Here is a 16,879-nt window from a genome sequence, read left to right as displayed (position 1 = left end):
TCAAGTTTTTATTTTATATAAACCTGGATTGGCATTTGGAAGAAAAAGTAGGCTAATTTTATTCCATTTCTTCTTATACTCCATTGGGTAGAATATGGCAAATACTTTATTGTTTTTATTTATTTTAAAAACCATAATTCAGGAGATTTATCATCCTCTAATTAAAGTTCTAAAAGAAACTGAAAAACTGTCTCAATGTAGATATTTCTTATTCGCATGTGAATACATGTTGCAGTTTTAAATAGACTTCATTAACATTCCTAGTCAGCATTTCTAATTCTGACTAATGCATTTACTCAATCATCATATATGTGTTGGGTTGTATTATATAGACACTGAATACAAAAATGATTAAGAAAACAGCTCCTGCTTCCAGAAACACAAAAATCCTCTAAGAAAGAGCAACAAGAATAAAAAGGCAGTAGGCAACAAATGAAATTAGGCCTGGAATTACAGAGGATGGAGATTTTAGGGAGCTTAGGGGAAAGTTTCTGGAGAAGATGGCATCTAAATTGTGTTCTGAAGAGTGAGAATGCTGGTTATTGTTCAGGTAAAGGAAGGGTGATGGCAGAAGGGGAGAGTTCTATGAGTCTGTGACATGAATAAAAACCCAGGAAACAGCAAGGCTGTATGTCACTTAGAAGTATGGGTGGAGTGTGGAATTTTAAGGATTGTGTTTTAAAATTTATGAAGGACCTTAAATGCTATGATAGCAATTGGGATATTATCCTTACTCTAATGGGGAGCCATTGAAGTATTTTGAGCAGATCAGTTACAAGATCCTACTCATATCTTATATCAATTTGATGGCAGATGGGAGAAAAGATTGGAGAGGGGCTAGACTGATGTTTGAAAAATCAGACTATATTTGTTTATTTTTCTCATTTCTTTAGATTATTATGATCACTGTGCTCTATTTTACTTTAAATCTAGAGTCTACAGAAGTCTTAAACACATGCACTTTACTACTCCTAAATTACCTGTGGCCCAATTTACACTAATGACCTAAAGCAATGATATTCTCTCTGACATTGTGAACTGCAGCCTGCAAGATGTCTCGTATTTGGCTTTATTTTTCCTTTTAAATTTAGATTTAAAACTCAGGATTGCAATGTAATGATATTTCATTACTAGATGAGAATGGTGTCATAATGAATATGATACTAGTAATTAATGGATAAAGTCTGGGAGTTTGTGAATGACTTGTTTTATCAAGTGAGTAGATTCAAGGTTATGCCCAATAAATAATATGACATAACTCTCGTTAATATGCCATTTCTTCAGTGGAAGAAAAGGTGGTGTGGGGAAAAGCTATAGATGGCGATTTTATAACTTTGAGACAACTTGGGGCCTCTCTTCTCTATATATTCACGGGACTCAATTGGTTTATAATCATTATTACTTGAATAATACTAACAATTTATAGAAAGCTTATTATTTGACAATCATGCCACTGAATGAGCTTTATGTGTATTAATTTACTTAACCTTCTCAACAACCCTAAGAGATAGGTACTATTATTCCTAATGCACAGATTAGGACATGAGATAGGGAAAGCACTTTGCCCAATGTCACCTGTTGGGAGTGTGGAGAGTAGATACAAGTTTAAACTCCACACAATTTGGCTCCAGAAGCCACATTCTCAAGCCCTAATCTATAATGAAAAGTAAACACAATAAAATGAACACTTAATTTAAATAACGCTTAAAACTGTAATGAACAAGCTATACACTTCAATCCTCAGGTGGCCCTCCTAGCACTGACATAAGAACAGATATCTAATTTCAGTAGGAAATACTTAAAAGCTGTCTATGTTGGCAATTCCTATATATACCAGAGAATTGGACCACTTCTTCACCCGACAGCATTTTAGTAATGAATTAGGTGGTTTAATGTGCAGGATTATGTAATTTCCTATGGAACTCCATAAAATCCTTTTCACTTTGAATAAAAAATAAGTAGGAATTATCATTTAAATTATTTTTTTAATTGGAACTCAAGTAAAACTTGTTGCTTACCATCGATTCAAAACTATACAATTACTTTCTTAAATGATGTATAATTTTTAATGCTAGAATTTTTAAGGAGCAAAGATATTAAAAATCATAAATTGAATCACATAAAATGTAAATGAACTGTCAGAGTCACACAGGTGATGCATATCAACTTAGATTGAAAATATTATGCTAAGTAAAATAGGCCAGGTGGCAAAAGCCAAATAAAGTATGATCTCACCTACCAGAGGAAACTAATGAACACAAACGAGCAAAATAGAACCAGAGGCATGGAAACGAGGAACAGACTGACAGTGAGCAGAGGGGAGGGAGGGGGGTTTAAGAGGGGAAACATAGGGAATAGTCTAGTCAAGGAACATGTATAAATGACCCATGGACATGGACAACAGGGTGGGGTTTACTGTAGGAGCTGTGAGGTGGGCGGGGCTCGGGAGAACAATGGGAAAACTGGGAAAACTGTAATTGAGTAATAATAAAAGGGAAAATATAATGGGAGTTATCTAAATCAAGGGGATATTTGGGAAAGAAAACAGGGAAATATGTAAATATATACTTTCCACATAGAAATCTATGCTCATTTGTTTAAAAATCTGGGCAGAGTAATTGAGAAAAGTATCAACTAATTTTTCCCCTATTCAAACATATAACTTTTTATTTAATAGTGCCACAAAAGTAATATCAAAAATAGTCATCATTTTATTATTGAAAATAAACTGCTCTCTTTTGATGCCTTGCTGTATTAGAGTGAAGTATGTTTCTCAAGAGTATACCTACTTTAATTTCTTCTAGCAATTTATTATCCTAACATGTATTGGTTGTAGAAGCACATTTAATCAGATTAATAAGAAAATATTATTCAATTTCCAAAATATAACTGTTATAATTACATTTTAATAATTTTACCATTAAATTAGAAAAAATCATAATAAGCAGAATCATCCTATAGTGCTCATAAAAGAAAGTAGTTGAGCTCCTTCTGTTGAATTATTATTGAGAAAATGTAGCTTGTATTTAAAACAATAATTTTTTAATCAAAACGACTCTATTATAGTAATTATAAATTTTTTCTCTAAGGTTTAATGTCTTTCAAGTTATAGAAACATATATAATATCAATTTCTAAGAGTATTACTGTAAATCACATATGTTCTTTTAGTTTTAAAACATGTTCTTTTTCTCTGAATTATTTTTGTTTGAGGAAATTATATTTTTAAGGTTGTAATTTTTAGTGTTTTTCTTGAGTTGATAAAACTGAAAACTTATTTGAGAGACATTGGGACTCTGAACTATCCTAATAAAAACATAAATTCCAATTTTGTTCTTGAAATTCAAAAATGCACTTAAATGAAACTTAAATATATCTTCCAATCAGTGAAATAAAGTATTTCACATATTGGGTTGACCAAAAAAAGTCTGTTTGGTTTTTTCCATAAAATAAGACACACTTTTCAATTTCACCAATAACTTTATTGATTTGGATATTTTGAGTATGTTGGCTATCTCCCGCTGTTGTCTTCTAGTGGGTAAAGGCCAGGAGTATTCTTAAACATCTTCCAGTGGATAAGGCAGCCTCACAGCAAAGAATTATTGGCCAAAATGTCAATAATACCTACTACCTTTGACGTGTTTAATCATTCATTGCACCTTCTCCATACACTGCAAAAATCTTTTCTTGTGTTTCAGTTTAGTTTTTACCTTTATTGAAATAATAATGCATAATATGCTGAAAATGTTGTGTGTAAAGGACAAGAGCTAGAAATAACTACTAATGCTTTGATCCATAGCCCAAGCTCTTGTGCTCTTTTGCAATGAAATCTGTGCTCTACACTGGTAGTATGTGAAATCTATGAGCACTGTCTATAAAAATTAATCAGATAATCGTTTTTTAATATCATTAAGCTATAGTTATACTATCTACAAAAATATCACTACTCAACCAGTTTCCATCCTTTGAAACCAAACATTTTGGATCAACTGTAAAAATGATGACCTACAAGCCATACCCTGAAACTCTACTCTTTTTTATTGTTTTGTCATTTATTTTAGAAAGGAGAAACATTTCTTATCAGCAAAGAAAAACACAGCTGAACAGATACAGGGTTTGTTTTAATAAACAGATACTTATTTGCTATCTAGTATGAGAAGAAAAGCAATTTTATCTTATTCTAAACCGTCATTTCGAAAAGAAAATTTTTGAGAACTGGGGTTGAGTTCAACAGGGGATTAAACCAACAGAGTAAACCCAAATATGTATTACATTTCACTCTTGCATCTAATAGCAAAAGCATTATTCATGTTTAGAATCATGCACATCTCTACAAAAAACATAAAACCTATGTCTTATAACCAACATAAACATTTTTTTTGAAAAATGTCATACTTATCATTCAGGTAGAGAAAATGCTTGTAAAGTAAAAATGCCACCAATTTGAACATTTAAAACTAAATGCTAGGCTGAAACAGATTTATTCATGAAACTATAATATGTGCATACTATTAATTCTATTACGAATATTTGTTGCTTTGTTTAAAAATATATCTTTAGCACATACTTGTTGAAAACTCTTTATATATAAAGGAGGTGGGGGGCTCCAAAAAACTGTAATTATCTTCTAGATCAGTGGTTCTCAGTTTGTGGGTTGTGACCCCTTTGGGGGTCGAACGACCCTTTCACAGGGGTTGCCTAAGACCATCGGAAAACACATATATAACTACATATTGTTTGTGATTAATCACTATGCTTTAGCTATGGTTGGGGGTCACCACAACATGAGGAACTGTATTAAAGGGTCACAGCATTAGGAAGGTTGAGAACCACTGTTCTAGATGGTAGGTCCCTTGTAGTACAGGTTTCCCCTGCTAGGTAATGTTCTAGGAACCCATCTGTATCAGTGTACCAGCTGGTTTTGTTGTGAAAGGCTGTGTTCAGTCTCAGTGAATTTTTTTTTTAAGACTCTTTCAGCCTGTTTGCCTATTTCACAATGAGTGATTTACAAGTGCACCTGTCCACACTATGCTGAGTGTTCAGCAATTTTTGACCAAAAACGGCATGACCCTCATCCCCACCCCTCCCTATGTACCTGATCTCACCCAGAGTGACTTTTTTTTTGTTTGTTTCCCTGGTGAAAAAAGTTCTCAAAAGAAAACCTTTTGCCAATGTGGAAGAGACAAAACAAAAAAACAGCAGAAGCACTAAAAGGCATCAAAATTGATGAGTCAAAAAGTGATATTATATATATATGTGTGTGTGTATACATACACATATACACACATATGAACATGTATATGTGATTTTTCAATATAAAAGTGGCTATGAAATATTTTACTCTGTCATAATAGATCCAAAAGTACAGGGTAAAACATATTAATGGCACTGATGTTATTTATAAATTTATAGAAGATGGTACTTTTTATAAGATCATCAACAAGTTCAACAGATGAGTCTGTTAAAACAAACTTGTTAGAAGAATTGCTCAAAATATGATGTCTTTAAAAATAACGGATGCTCTGGCCGGGTGGTCCAGTAGGATGGAGCATTGTTCTGTACACCAAAAGGTAGCAGGTTTGATTCCCAGTCAAGGCACATACCTAGGTTGTGGGTTGGATGCCTGGTTGCAGCATGTACAGGAGGCAACTGATTGATGTTTCTCTCTCACATCAATCTCTCTCTCTCTCTCTCTCTTTCTCAAATCAATAATAAACATATTATTGGGTGAGGATTAAATAAATAAATAAATAAATAAATAAATAAATAAAATCAAAATCTGTCTAGTAAGAACTTATGCAGCGTTTACAAAATAGCATTAGTTAGTCCACCCCCACAACGTATATTGTACAATGAAATAACACATATTTGGAAACCATTTGTGCAATGAAAAACAATGTCAACTACTCTTAAGGCTTCCAAAGAGCATAAATTGTCCAAAATGAAAGAAAATATGGCTTGTAATTACATAATTTATGTTCTAAAAGTTATTCATCTTATTTGGAAAAGCAATAGGAAATGAACTTCTTTCTCCCATGTTTGGCTCCATCTCATGTATAATAATAAAGTTAGGCACCAATCATCCATAGGTTTTGTCTTATGTGTGAGTGTGTGTGACTATGACTCCTATAATTCTCATTTTCCCATAAGCTTTAAATAAGTAAGAACCAACCTACTACCCAGTTTTTTTAAAGTTATATTAATAGTACAAAGTTATAGATGAAGTATGAGGAAGGGGTATCCTAATACTTTTGTTGGAACTTTTAAAAGATACATAGTCTTTTTTATTGAGACATAACTGACATGTAACATTGCATTAATTTTAGGTATACAATGTAATGATCTGATATATGTATATAGTACAAAATGATTGCCACAATAAGTTTAGTTAACATTTATCACTGCACATAGTTACAGCATTTTTTCTTGGGATGAGAACTTTTAAGATTTACTCTCTTAGCAACTTTCAAATATACAATAAAGTATATACTCTTCAAACTGTAACTTTAGAAGTTCTTTCTAAATGAAAAATGCATATATCCCTTAATTCAGCATTTTCACTTCCAGGACATTTTCCCACCAACCTAATTATACATATGGACAAGAACGTATATTAGGATGTGTAATAAAACAAGATTGAAAACTACATTTCAAAAAAAAAACGAGGAAATGGTCAAATTAGTTATGGTGCATACAATAAAATCCAATGCACTGTGTTAAAAAGACTGTTGATATGGGATCACCCCTTAATATCCAGAATGTGAGCTAAGTGAACAAGGAAAGGTACAAAATGGTGAATACAGTATGTTCATTTTTTAAAAAGAAGTGTATATGCAAATATTTGCTAGTGAATGAGTACTTCAATAAGATCAAAGAGATCCTCTTCTGTACCCCACAACTGGTAAGTAAATTAGGGAAATTAGAGGAAAGTATTTGAACAACTTTAAGGAATTCCTAGTGACCTACAGGAGTTAGAAGCCGTGTTCCTCTCCACCTTAAATGTCTTCAACTCATACCATTCTCTCAGCTCATATGTTTTGTTTGCTTATTCCTCAGCTTATTCCTCAATGCATACCTCAGATATCACTTCCTGAAAGAACCTTTCTGATTTTTTCCTAAGCTCTAGACCAGATATGGCCACTGTGATGTAAAATACTCTTTGTCTCTGTAATACTTAGCAAAACTTCCACCAAATAATTATAGAATTAGTTAATTAATTTCTGTTTCCCAAAGAGAACATAATGTCTTGGAGTAATAGGACCTTGACTAGGAACTAGCTTGTTGCAGTAACCCTAATACCAAACATAGTGCTCTGCACATACTGAACACTAAATAAATACAGTATTTACTGAATGCTGTTATATATGTTGAATTGTTAATTCACACGAGTTTTACTCTTGATTTATCCAACAATGTGACCTTAGGCAAGTAGCTATCTAATTTTAAGATTATTCAAGCTCTAATACCTTGAATCTATGAGTACAGGCCTAAATGCAACTAAGAATATTGTTGTCTCTAAAAACTGGCTAATTTACTATTGAATTTCCAACAAAAGAGCTTATTTACTTATTTATTTATTTTTAGAGAGAGGGGAAGGGAGGTAGAAAGAGAAGGAAAGAAACATCAATGTGTGGCTGCCACTCATGTGCCCCTCAACTGGGGATCTGCCCCACAATCCAGGTAAGTGCCCTGACTGGGAATCAAACCAGTAACCCTTTGGTTTGCAGGCCAGCACTCAATCCACTGATCCACAGCAGCCAGGGCTAAGTAATCTCTTAACCTAAGTCTTCATCTATCTCAGCTACCACGTAGGAAAATTGAGCAGGATGAATGTCTAAGGCACCTTCTCATTTTTCTAAAAGCCCCTCTTCTATCACATTTTAGTTTCTGACCATAAATTGCATATGGCAATATTGTATTCCTTTAACCCTTACAAATCTCTATCTCTCTCTCGCTCTCTCTCTCTCTCTCTCTCCTCCAGTGCATGTGTGCATACACACACACACACACACACACACACACACACATATATATATATACACTGATCTTTCCATAATTTTATTTCAGGAAAAGATAAATGTTTGTTCTTATTGGACCCTGCTTGAGCCTCTATAATCTTTTTTATTTCTTGTCCAAAGATCTAGAAGAGAAGGGTATAAACTGTGAATATGGGGCTAAGGATCTGCAGTAAGGGTCTTTGCTGCTGCTATATCCCGCACTATTATTGAGAGAAGTAGACTGATGCAAAAATGGTCTTAATTCTCCCTCCTAGTCCCTATCCACACCTTTTGCAAAGTATTTTTAGCTTCTTCCATCCAATAAATAGGTGGAGATGATTTCCCCACCCTTGAATTTGAGTTGGGTTCGGGACTTGTCTTTATCAACAGAATGTGGCTTCTACCAAGAGACCAAACCTAGAGAAGCATATTAGAGAATGAAAGGTCATGAAGAATCAATTTTTCATGAACAACAATCAGTTAACTCCCAGAAGTGAAGCTTCTTAAGCTGACCCACAGCAGACTGATAGAATGAAGACAGCTAGCTACAACCAGAAAATCACCCAACTGTGTAGACTAAATTGCCAACCTGCACAATAACATACTACATAAAATGGTTGCTGATTTAAACCACTATGTTTTGGAGTGCTTTATTGTGCAGCATAATTAACTGATACACTGTGGTTCAAAAATTTGGTAATAGTAGTAAATTCCATACCCATAAACCTCGCAACTATCAGGAAAAATACTTGGGAATAGGCAGACAAGATTTTCAACCACAATGGCCAATACCTTCTCTCTTCATTTTTCCCTATTAAGTAGGACAATATTATGGCATCCTTTATCTTGAATGCTTAGATAATACCTGCTCACTATTCCTTATCTCAATCCACTGTTGGTGTTTTCTCAGTAACTGAGACATTCAGAAATAACTGAACCAAACAATACATGGGTGCCTAATTGGGAATAGTCAATCTTGGCACTAACTGTTCTAGATATTGTTGGCTGCCCCAAGTCAGGTCACCATTTCTAACTGATACAACTGTAGCTTATTTGTACAAAAAGACTTAGGGCTTCTTTCAATTTTATAGAGAAAAATTATAGAAGAACAGAATGGAAAATGTGCAATTGGCTGAGAATGTGAAACGAAAGCAGGCCTGGCTGCCTGCCGCTACAAAAGCTGATGTAAAGGAACGTGATTTATTTTCAGGTGCTCGCCACCTGGAAGATGTCACAAAGCCCATCTCTGGGGAAGATGGGAGACTCATACCTCAAAGCCCATCTCACTGGTAAGATGGGGGACTCATGTCTCAAAGACCTTCTTCACATCTCAGTGGAGGCAAAGGTATTTATAAGGAGGGCAAGAGAACAGAACAAAGAGATCAAGGGAGGGGGTTGAAAAGTTTTCTACAGTGCAGATGAGCACAGTTCATTCTGATAAGACAAGTGATGGTCTGGTGTGCATAGTCCTATTAAGTCATCCTGGCTTCATGTCATCCCAGCTCCATGGATGAAGGTCAGCCAATCTCCTGGAGCTGGGAAGCCTGCGAAGGTCGGAGTCTGTATCATTTGGAGTTAGTTTTTAAGAGTCTTATATAAACATGCTATCCATCTATAAGTTACATATTAGTCAGTGTCAGCAGTTACAAAAACAATGTCAAAAGAATGATGGAGTAGGTTACAATTTCCCACTGTTACAAAAGGATTTCAGGATCAGACTGAAAAAGGCCTTCCCTAGATACTTCATAGCTATTGAATAAAGTATGGCTTCCAGGTGAATTTCAACCACCATTATTCTCTTAGCATCTCAGGTGAATTTGGTTTCCATTCTATACCTTGATATCCTTAATGCTCCACACTCACTACAATATTCTGAGGTTCCAAGCTATAAGCTTGTCCCTCTTATACTTGACATTAAGTGAGCATATAACTCCTGTTGTCAGTTCACGGTAGATGATACTTAAATAAATAAAAAATGTTAGAAATATGCAATGATCAAAATGAAGAATGCATGTCTTACAGTTAAGTACTGTAAGACAGACATGTAGACAGGAAAGTCATTCATAATTATGGTAACCATATAATTTGTCATCCAAACTACACTTCTGAGAGTGAAATGGGGGACCATTAATAATTGAATCAGGACATCAGGCATAAACCAGAATTGTATAAGATATACCAGACTGTATGGTTTACTGGGTAATAAAGGAGAAAGTGTTAAGGTAAAGAAAAGAGGGGAATCAAGCCAGAGAAACTGGACAGCTATCTAATTTTTGATTAATCTATTCTCCCACAGTTTAGTTTCATTATATTGTAATACGATGAATTCGGAGAAAATCAGACATAAGCATGCCCATTGAAGTACTTGAACTCGAAGTCAAATTAAGTAACCCTTTGATTAGAAAGTGTTTTGGATTGTGCACAACTCTGAGTTCCCTTAAATGCAATGGATAATTGAGAACTGACTGGATAAATAGGAGAGGCAGCACTAAAAGTTAATTTCATTCTTGGAACATATGCTATGATAATGGATTATGATAACAGGGTACCATAAAACAATTACTGAATACCACACCACATTTAGAACTAGCTCTAGCTGAAATATATATATATATATACACATATATATAGTATTTCATTTAATAATAAGCTGGAAAAGAGAGAATATAAGTTTTGTTACATAAACAAATTAGCTAGATGAAAATATCAGTAATTTCAAATATATGATAATACTTTGTACCCTACAGGAATACTTATAATAACTGTATGATTTAACCTTATCAAATAGACTATAATCTTCTTCTTAAATAAAGAGAATATATTTTAGTCTTGACTGATTTCCACAGGAAAGAGAAAATTCTGATCTAATTTTTTTTAAAATAAGAAGAAATATAAAGGGACAGTTTTCTGGTCTTTTTCATTTCTTATTGAAAATTTTTTAAAAATGGATATCTAAAGTAATAATCAAATAAATATTAACTCATCACCTACCACTTCAAAGAAAACCTTAACATTCCAATAAGTTAACTCATTTCTTAATATGTGTAAGAAATGAAATGAAGGGATCATATATATGGTGACAAAAGGAGATTTGACTTAGAGTGGTAAACACACAGTGAAATACACAGATTATAGGTATATTATAGAATTGTACACTTGAAACCTATATAATTTTATTACCCTATGTCACCCTAATAAATTTAATTTAAAATTTAAAAAAATAAAATGGTCCTTTGTGAAAGCCTAACAATAAAGAATAAAACCACATTTTGAGAAGAGTTTAATTTACGTTGCTACACATTCTTAGAGGCACAGAGATGCTCTTTGATCATGGCTGCACCTGCGTTGCTCGCCTGCAGATGTGGAACCTATCTTGCATGAGCCTACTGAGTTAATGGCCTCAGAGAGCTAGAACTCTTTAATGATGTTTTATACAAAAATAAATGGCCAGAACAAAAAAAAAGTGTGTGTTTGAGAATATAAGACAAAGTGATTGTAAAGGATTTAAAATACTATATGACAAAATACTGCCATCTTACACCAAGTCATGTTGATAGCTTTGTGCTTAATTTTACAAAGGCCTATATTTAGTGGCTTGAAAACTTGGTGAGTAAAATGAAAAATTGAAGAAGAAAGAAAAGAAACATTTTCCCTGCTTTTAATAAAATGGTCAAGTGATAATTAAGTGAAATAAATAAAGAATGTTCCTCTATTAAGAATATACTGAAAGTCTTAACATAGCACATTTTACTTGAAAAGTTCAAAATGCTGAGCAAGGGAATTACTAATAAGAACCATGCATTACATAAGGAGAAAACTTTCCAAATGGGAAATTAAAAGGAGCAGAAAAATAACTTTCCCAAGGTCACAGCATTCTTATATGGCATAGCTAAACACCAAGCACATAAGTACCAACCCCAATATACAGAATTATCTGGTAACACTTGGAACTATTAAAGTAGGTTTTTATTGATTTTTATAAAATAAGTCAACAGTAGACAAGCATTCTCTTACAAATTTCTATTAAAAATGATATGATAGTTTGAATTTTTCAAAAAAGTAAAAGAAAAAAGTTTGGAATACAACAATTTTTGTTAGACTAGTCATAAACTATTTTGGATTCATATAAAATTGAAAACATAAGGAAAGCATTAGTATTTTCTATTTTCTTCTATATTGTACCCACAATCATGGTGCAAATCAACTTCTTTGTTTAGAAGCCTTTTATAGCTGTACATAAATAAGGCTTTGTTATATGAACATATTAGCATCAACTGTCACTTCCAGGAGGAATGGGTTACACTTAAGGGGCTTTTTGAGATCTAAAAACCTTTTCCTGGGTCTCTTTGCCTAGGAGAGTGGGGAAGTAATTCCTCTCCAAGACATTTTTTTTTTAATAGCCCTATTCTGGCCCAGAGGAGTAAGCACAAGATATTAAAATAAGTTTATAAAAGTAGGAAAAATATTAAAAATTAGCAATTGGGGTACACTGACATTTTCTAGTAACAAAATTGATATGAATTGTGTCCACCCAGATTGTCTGAAAGAATTAGACAAATATAGGAAAATGACTCTGCCTTGCCCTAACTGAATTTTTACCTTAGGTAGTTAGAAACAGTTTTCAGCTGTAGATATCTCAGAGAGTATATCCTTAGCCCACCCTTCTACTTACACATGAGAAAGCTGAAGCCCAAGAAAGTGAGCCAAACCTAGAAAAACAATTTACTGAAAATAGTACTGTAATAAATTGTAATTTTTATTGGATTAAATAAACCATCAAGGAAAAAGCAACATTTACTGGCTACTAAACGGTTTTCAGTTTTTAAATTAATAAAGTTTAATAGTCCCACATCATGTAGTCTGAAAGGGCATTATCTGATTTGAGTTGATGCTATTCCCAGGGCCTTATTGAGATCAACTGATACTTTTCCAATATAATATTCTACTGGGACAAAACCAAACAGACAAACAAACCCCTTAAGTGTGCTTATGTCCTGGACTTAACCTTATATCAGTAAGTATTTAAGAAAAATTCCATAGAGGAGTGCACACAGGTGACCCAAGTGAAGAAACAGCTGCAGAGCTCCACCTCCTTGTTGTAAATAATCAAGGAAAGTCTTTTTAAAAGCAATACAAAATGTCACCACAGGCTGACGCTCTTTCTATAATAATTAGATTCTTTTCTCCCTGGGATAATTAGCACATACTTCATTGCCTTTATAACTCCGAATTTAGTTTTCATGGTTCATATATTTTCCCTTCCCTTCAAAACAGGTAACAATGTGCCATACCTAAAATATATCAATAACTATGTAGTGACTACAGACCAAAAGACCTGCAGAAACAGGTTCATGAACTCGAATTTTTGTCCTCTAGGTCTGGACACACTGCTGCAATTGTTTTGGGAATAAAGAGCGGCAGGCCAGGAAGTCACTTGGTCCCTTTGACTAAGCCAGCCATTGGCCTGCATCCTCACGGGGCTCAGCTGTGTAGAGGGCTCGGAAGAAGGCTCACTTGTAGTCCAGTACTTGCGTGCAGGGTCAGGACATGGCGCCTTCAGTGCCATAATCCTTTCTGTTAAAATACAGACTGACAATTTCGCGCTTATGCTAACCCCATAAATTCAAGGAAACCGCTGATCTGAGCGGCTGAGGCTTCTGATCCCTAGGGGAGCCCAGCCTGACGCTCGCCAAAAGTGAGAACAAACGGGTTCGGAGAAGAAACGCCAGCCTGTGCGCCAAAGGAATCGCCACGAAGGGGGTCTGAATGAGGAACCTCTCCTTTTTGAGCAGTTAAATGTGCGGAAAAAACCTGTCCTCTGAGGTGACCCCACTGAAGATAAATGCCAGTGCGACCGCACGCGAAAGGAAACTGGGCGTGTGCGTGTGCTCCCGGGGTGGGGCGGTAGGTGAGATACTCTCTCAAAGCGGCGAGAGGGTTAAACTGAAAACCAACTGTGGGCGTGTGGATCTTTGCATTTTACAAACTCATCCCCCTCATCCCCTCTTCTCTCCTTTTAGCTCCAGAGTCAGTGCCCTTCCTTCCCACGGCGACGCTGGGATCAGGAAAAAGAGAAATCCTCACTGTGCCAAACCCAAGGGGGTCTCTCCTCCCCACTTCCCTGGTGTTCCTATCCAACCCCACTAGCTTTAAATCCGGATCACCTCGCGTTTCACAGTCCCCGCCCCAGACTCGGGGATCTGTCACAGATTCCTGTTTCTCCAACCTCAGAACAGCAGGTGAGCTCACTGCCTCACTCAGAAATGTAACTTTCAGAAAGAGATCGCGAGAGCACCCCCCTCCCCCGCACCTCTACCAATCACAAATACACACAGCTGCAGTTCACAAGCACTTATGATCATCAGGCTCTACCTCCCCAGCCTTACTTCCCCCCTTTTCCTGGGGGAGATCCAAAGGCTTCGAAACCTCCTCTTTGGCCTCAACGTGCCAACAACGGAAGGTGCAGAAATTAAAAGATGCAAGAAGGAAGTTTTTCTTTGCTAAAACAACAACAAAACTAAAGAAAGGAGTAGAATAAACAAAAGCCGAAATAACAGGAAGTAGGAGTTGTACTTGCAACCGTCTAGCGATCAAAAAAACTTCATATGGGTTAAAAAAAAAAAAAAAAGAAAAGAAAACCTGAAGTATAGCGAGAAAATAAACCTGCTGCTCTGTCAAGTGAAGGCGAGCACGAAGAATGCGCTATTAGGACCAACTCGTGTCAGCCGTCCGTGGGTCTCAGGATGACAGAGCTAGGGAGAGCCCTGGGATGAGAAATGGAATTCCCAGCGAGATATTTTAGTTGTTGGGGGTTTTGCCTTATTTTTTCTGAGGCTCAGAACACAACTGAGATCTGCGGTTGAATCACAGGTCCTGAAAAAAATTACAAACCCTAGAGTAAGGTCTCACAAACCTGGCTGGATTCTCTGCCTACCATCACTCCTGAACTCACTACCCACCCAGAAAGTGAGGGAGGAGGGGTCCGAACCACGATTTAAGCGTTAGGAGGCTTTTAAGGGAGCAATTCAAGTCCTTTTTCTCTTCTTCCTCTCCCATCACCTCTTCGCCTCATACTAAAGGGAAGTTGGCAGGGCTTTTATCACGAAAAAAGTGCGCCCAGTTATTGCTTCCGAGAGCTAAGCGAAAGGAAAATTGCCCGGAGCGAAATGATGTGGACTTTGAAATGGGAGACTGGATTGTTAGTGGGCAACAGCCCGCCTTCTAGGAGGGAGCCACCGGGGGACGAGGAGAGAGTCAGGCGAATCTTGCCCTCGCGTCCCTGGAGCCCTGATCCCGGCCGCACCCAAAGTTCCTAAAGATTTACCCAGTGACCCCATTGCTGAGCAAACTTCAGTCAACCGGACAAGCCCAAATGTGTGGCACAGGTGACTGAACCCCAGGTCAGCTCTGCGCCCGCACCGCCGTCCCTTTACTTCCCCCGCAAGCCTGGGCGCACTGCCTGGCGGTGCAAGGCCCGGGCCGGGGACCTAAGGAAACTGCCCCCGGCCCACGTCGGCCGCGGGCTGCTCCGGGCCCCCATGCTCACCTGGCCTGAGGACAGCAGCGGAGATCAAGAGGCAGAAGACCAGACGGCAGGAGGGGGCCGCCTTCGATGCCATGTTCCTCTTCCTCCTCCTCCGAAGCCACCGAAAGAGTCCGTGCGGTAGGAGGAAGCGTCGTTCCCTGCCCCACGCTGCCCGCGCACTTGGCGGGTCTGGACGCGGCGGGCCGCGGCTTCTCGCAGACACTCCGCCCCCTGGGCTGTGGCGCGGCACCTTCGGGTCTCTGCCGCTCGTAACTTTCCACCAAGCGGTGCTCCAGCTCCTCCTCCCCACAACACCAGCCCTTGGCCCCTTGGCTGCTTCTCCCGGGACCTGCGACCCTCTCTCTTCCCGGGAGACACTTGAGCAATTCGGAAAGGTGTACGTGGTTCTTTTTGGCTGGTCTGTTATTGCCCTTCTTTGGGGATAATAATGATGACGATAGTGGCAGTGTGCGTAAAAAGCCGGTGCTAGGAAGGAATAGCCTGGGATGGCAACAGCGGTCGGCGGGTCCCGGCGGTCGCCTCAGGTGGCAGCAGTTGTGGCAGCAAGAGCGGCGGCAGGGATTGCAGCGGCACCAGCAGCACTCCGAGCTGCTCTGAGTGGAGAAGGACTGGGAGGTGTGTGTAAGCCGCCTCTCTCCTCCTTCCTCCGCCTCCTCCCTCCCTCTCCTCTCCGCCTGGCTTCCCAGGACGCGGCTCGTAGCAGGTGGTTGGAGCGCAGATCTGCAGCCTAGAGGCGCTGCAAGACCGAGGCGAAGAGTGAGCCCAGCTCTGGAACCTCGTCCCGGAGCTTGGAGCCCGAATGGGCGGGGTTTTTGTGGCTCCGCCCCTCTCTGACACGCCGGCCAATAGGGAGCAGACACCGGAGCCCTGCGCTCCGGGCGTCCCCGGGACTGCCACTTCCTCGTGGCTTTACCCGGGTAATAAAGCCTCTCTCAGTTCAAGCTGCTCACTCAACCTCGTCGCTGTTCAGAAAACCAAATTACCCTTTTCTCTCCCCAGGACTCCAATCGCGTTGACTCACTCCTCAGGGGACTTTTCGGCGGCGGTATTGCAGCCTCCTTCCATATAGAGAGTAGTAGGGCAGGGCAGTGGGGGTGGAGAACTAACAGACTTAGGGTCCAACTGCGGAGCGAAGGAGGAAGGAAGGGGCTGGAGGAGGCAGCCAAGGTGGAAACTCGTCTTCTGGGAGTTAACGGAACAGCTATGGTTGGGCGGGGGCAACCCACGTACTGAACTGATTCCTCCCCCTTCCTCCTCCACTCCCTACCCCCGTCTCGCACATGCCTTTTTTAAAAAGGCAGATGACTTGAGTGGAATGCCCGGTACCAAATAGAAAA

General features: G+C 38.2%; 1 protein-coding gene across 2 annotated transcripts in view; it reads right to left on the bottom strand.

Annotated features, from left to right (window-relative positions):
• ALCAM (activated leukocyte cell adhesion molecule) overlaps positions 1-16,315 on the bottom strand; it is a 210,949-nt gene extending 194,634 nt beyond the window's left edge. The window contains exon 1 of one of the 2 annotated variants that reach the window (XM_090276275.1): positions 15,543-16,315. In XM_090276275.1, coding sequence (XP_090132401.1) covers positions 15,543-15,615 — 73 coding nt within the window. In that variant the 5' untranslated portion in view covers positions 15,616-16,315. The remainder of the gene's footprint in view (positions 1-15,542) is intronic. The other variant, XM_090276283.1, reaches the window with a different exon arrangement.
• Between the last annotated feature and the right edge of the window lie 564 nt (positions 16,316-16,879).

This window comes from Furipterus horrens, unplaced genomic scaffold, assembly GCF_987537825.1.
Source record: "Furipterus horrens unplaced genomic scaffold, mFurHor1.1.pri manual_scaffold_1, whole genome shotgun sequence".
Taxonomy (NCBI): domain Eukaryota; kingdom Metazoa; phylum Chordata; class Mammalia; order Chiroptera; family Furipteridae; genus Furipterus; species Furipterus horrens.
Note: the sequence above shows the minus strand (reverse complement) of the source record. Positions and strands in the feature narration are given on the sequence as shown.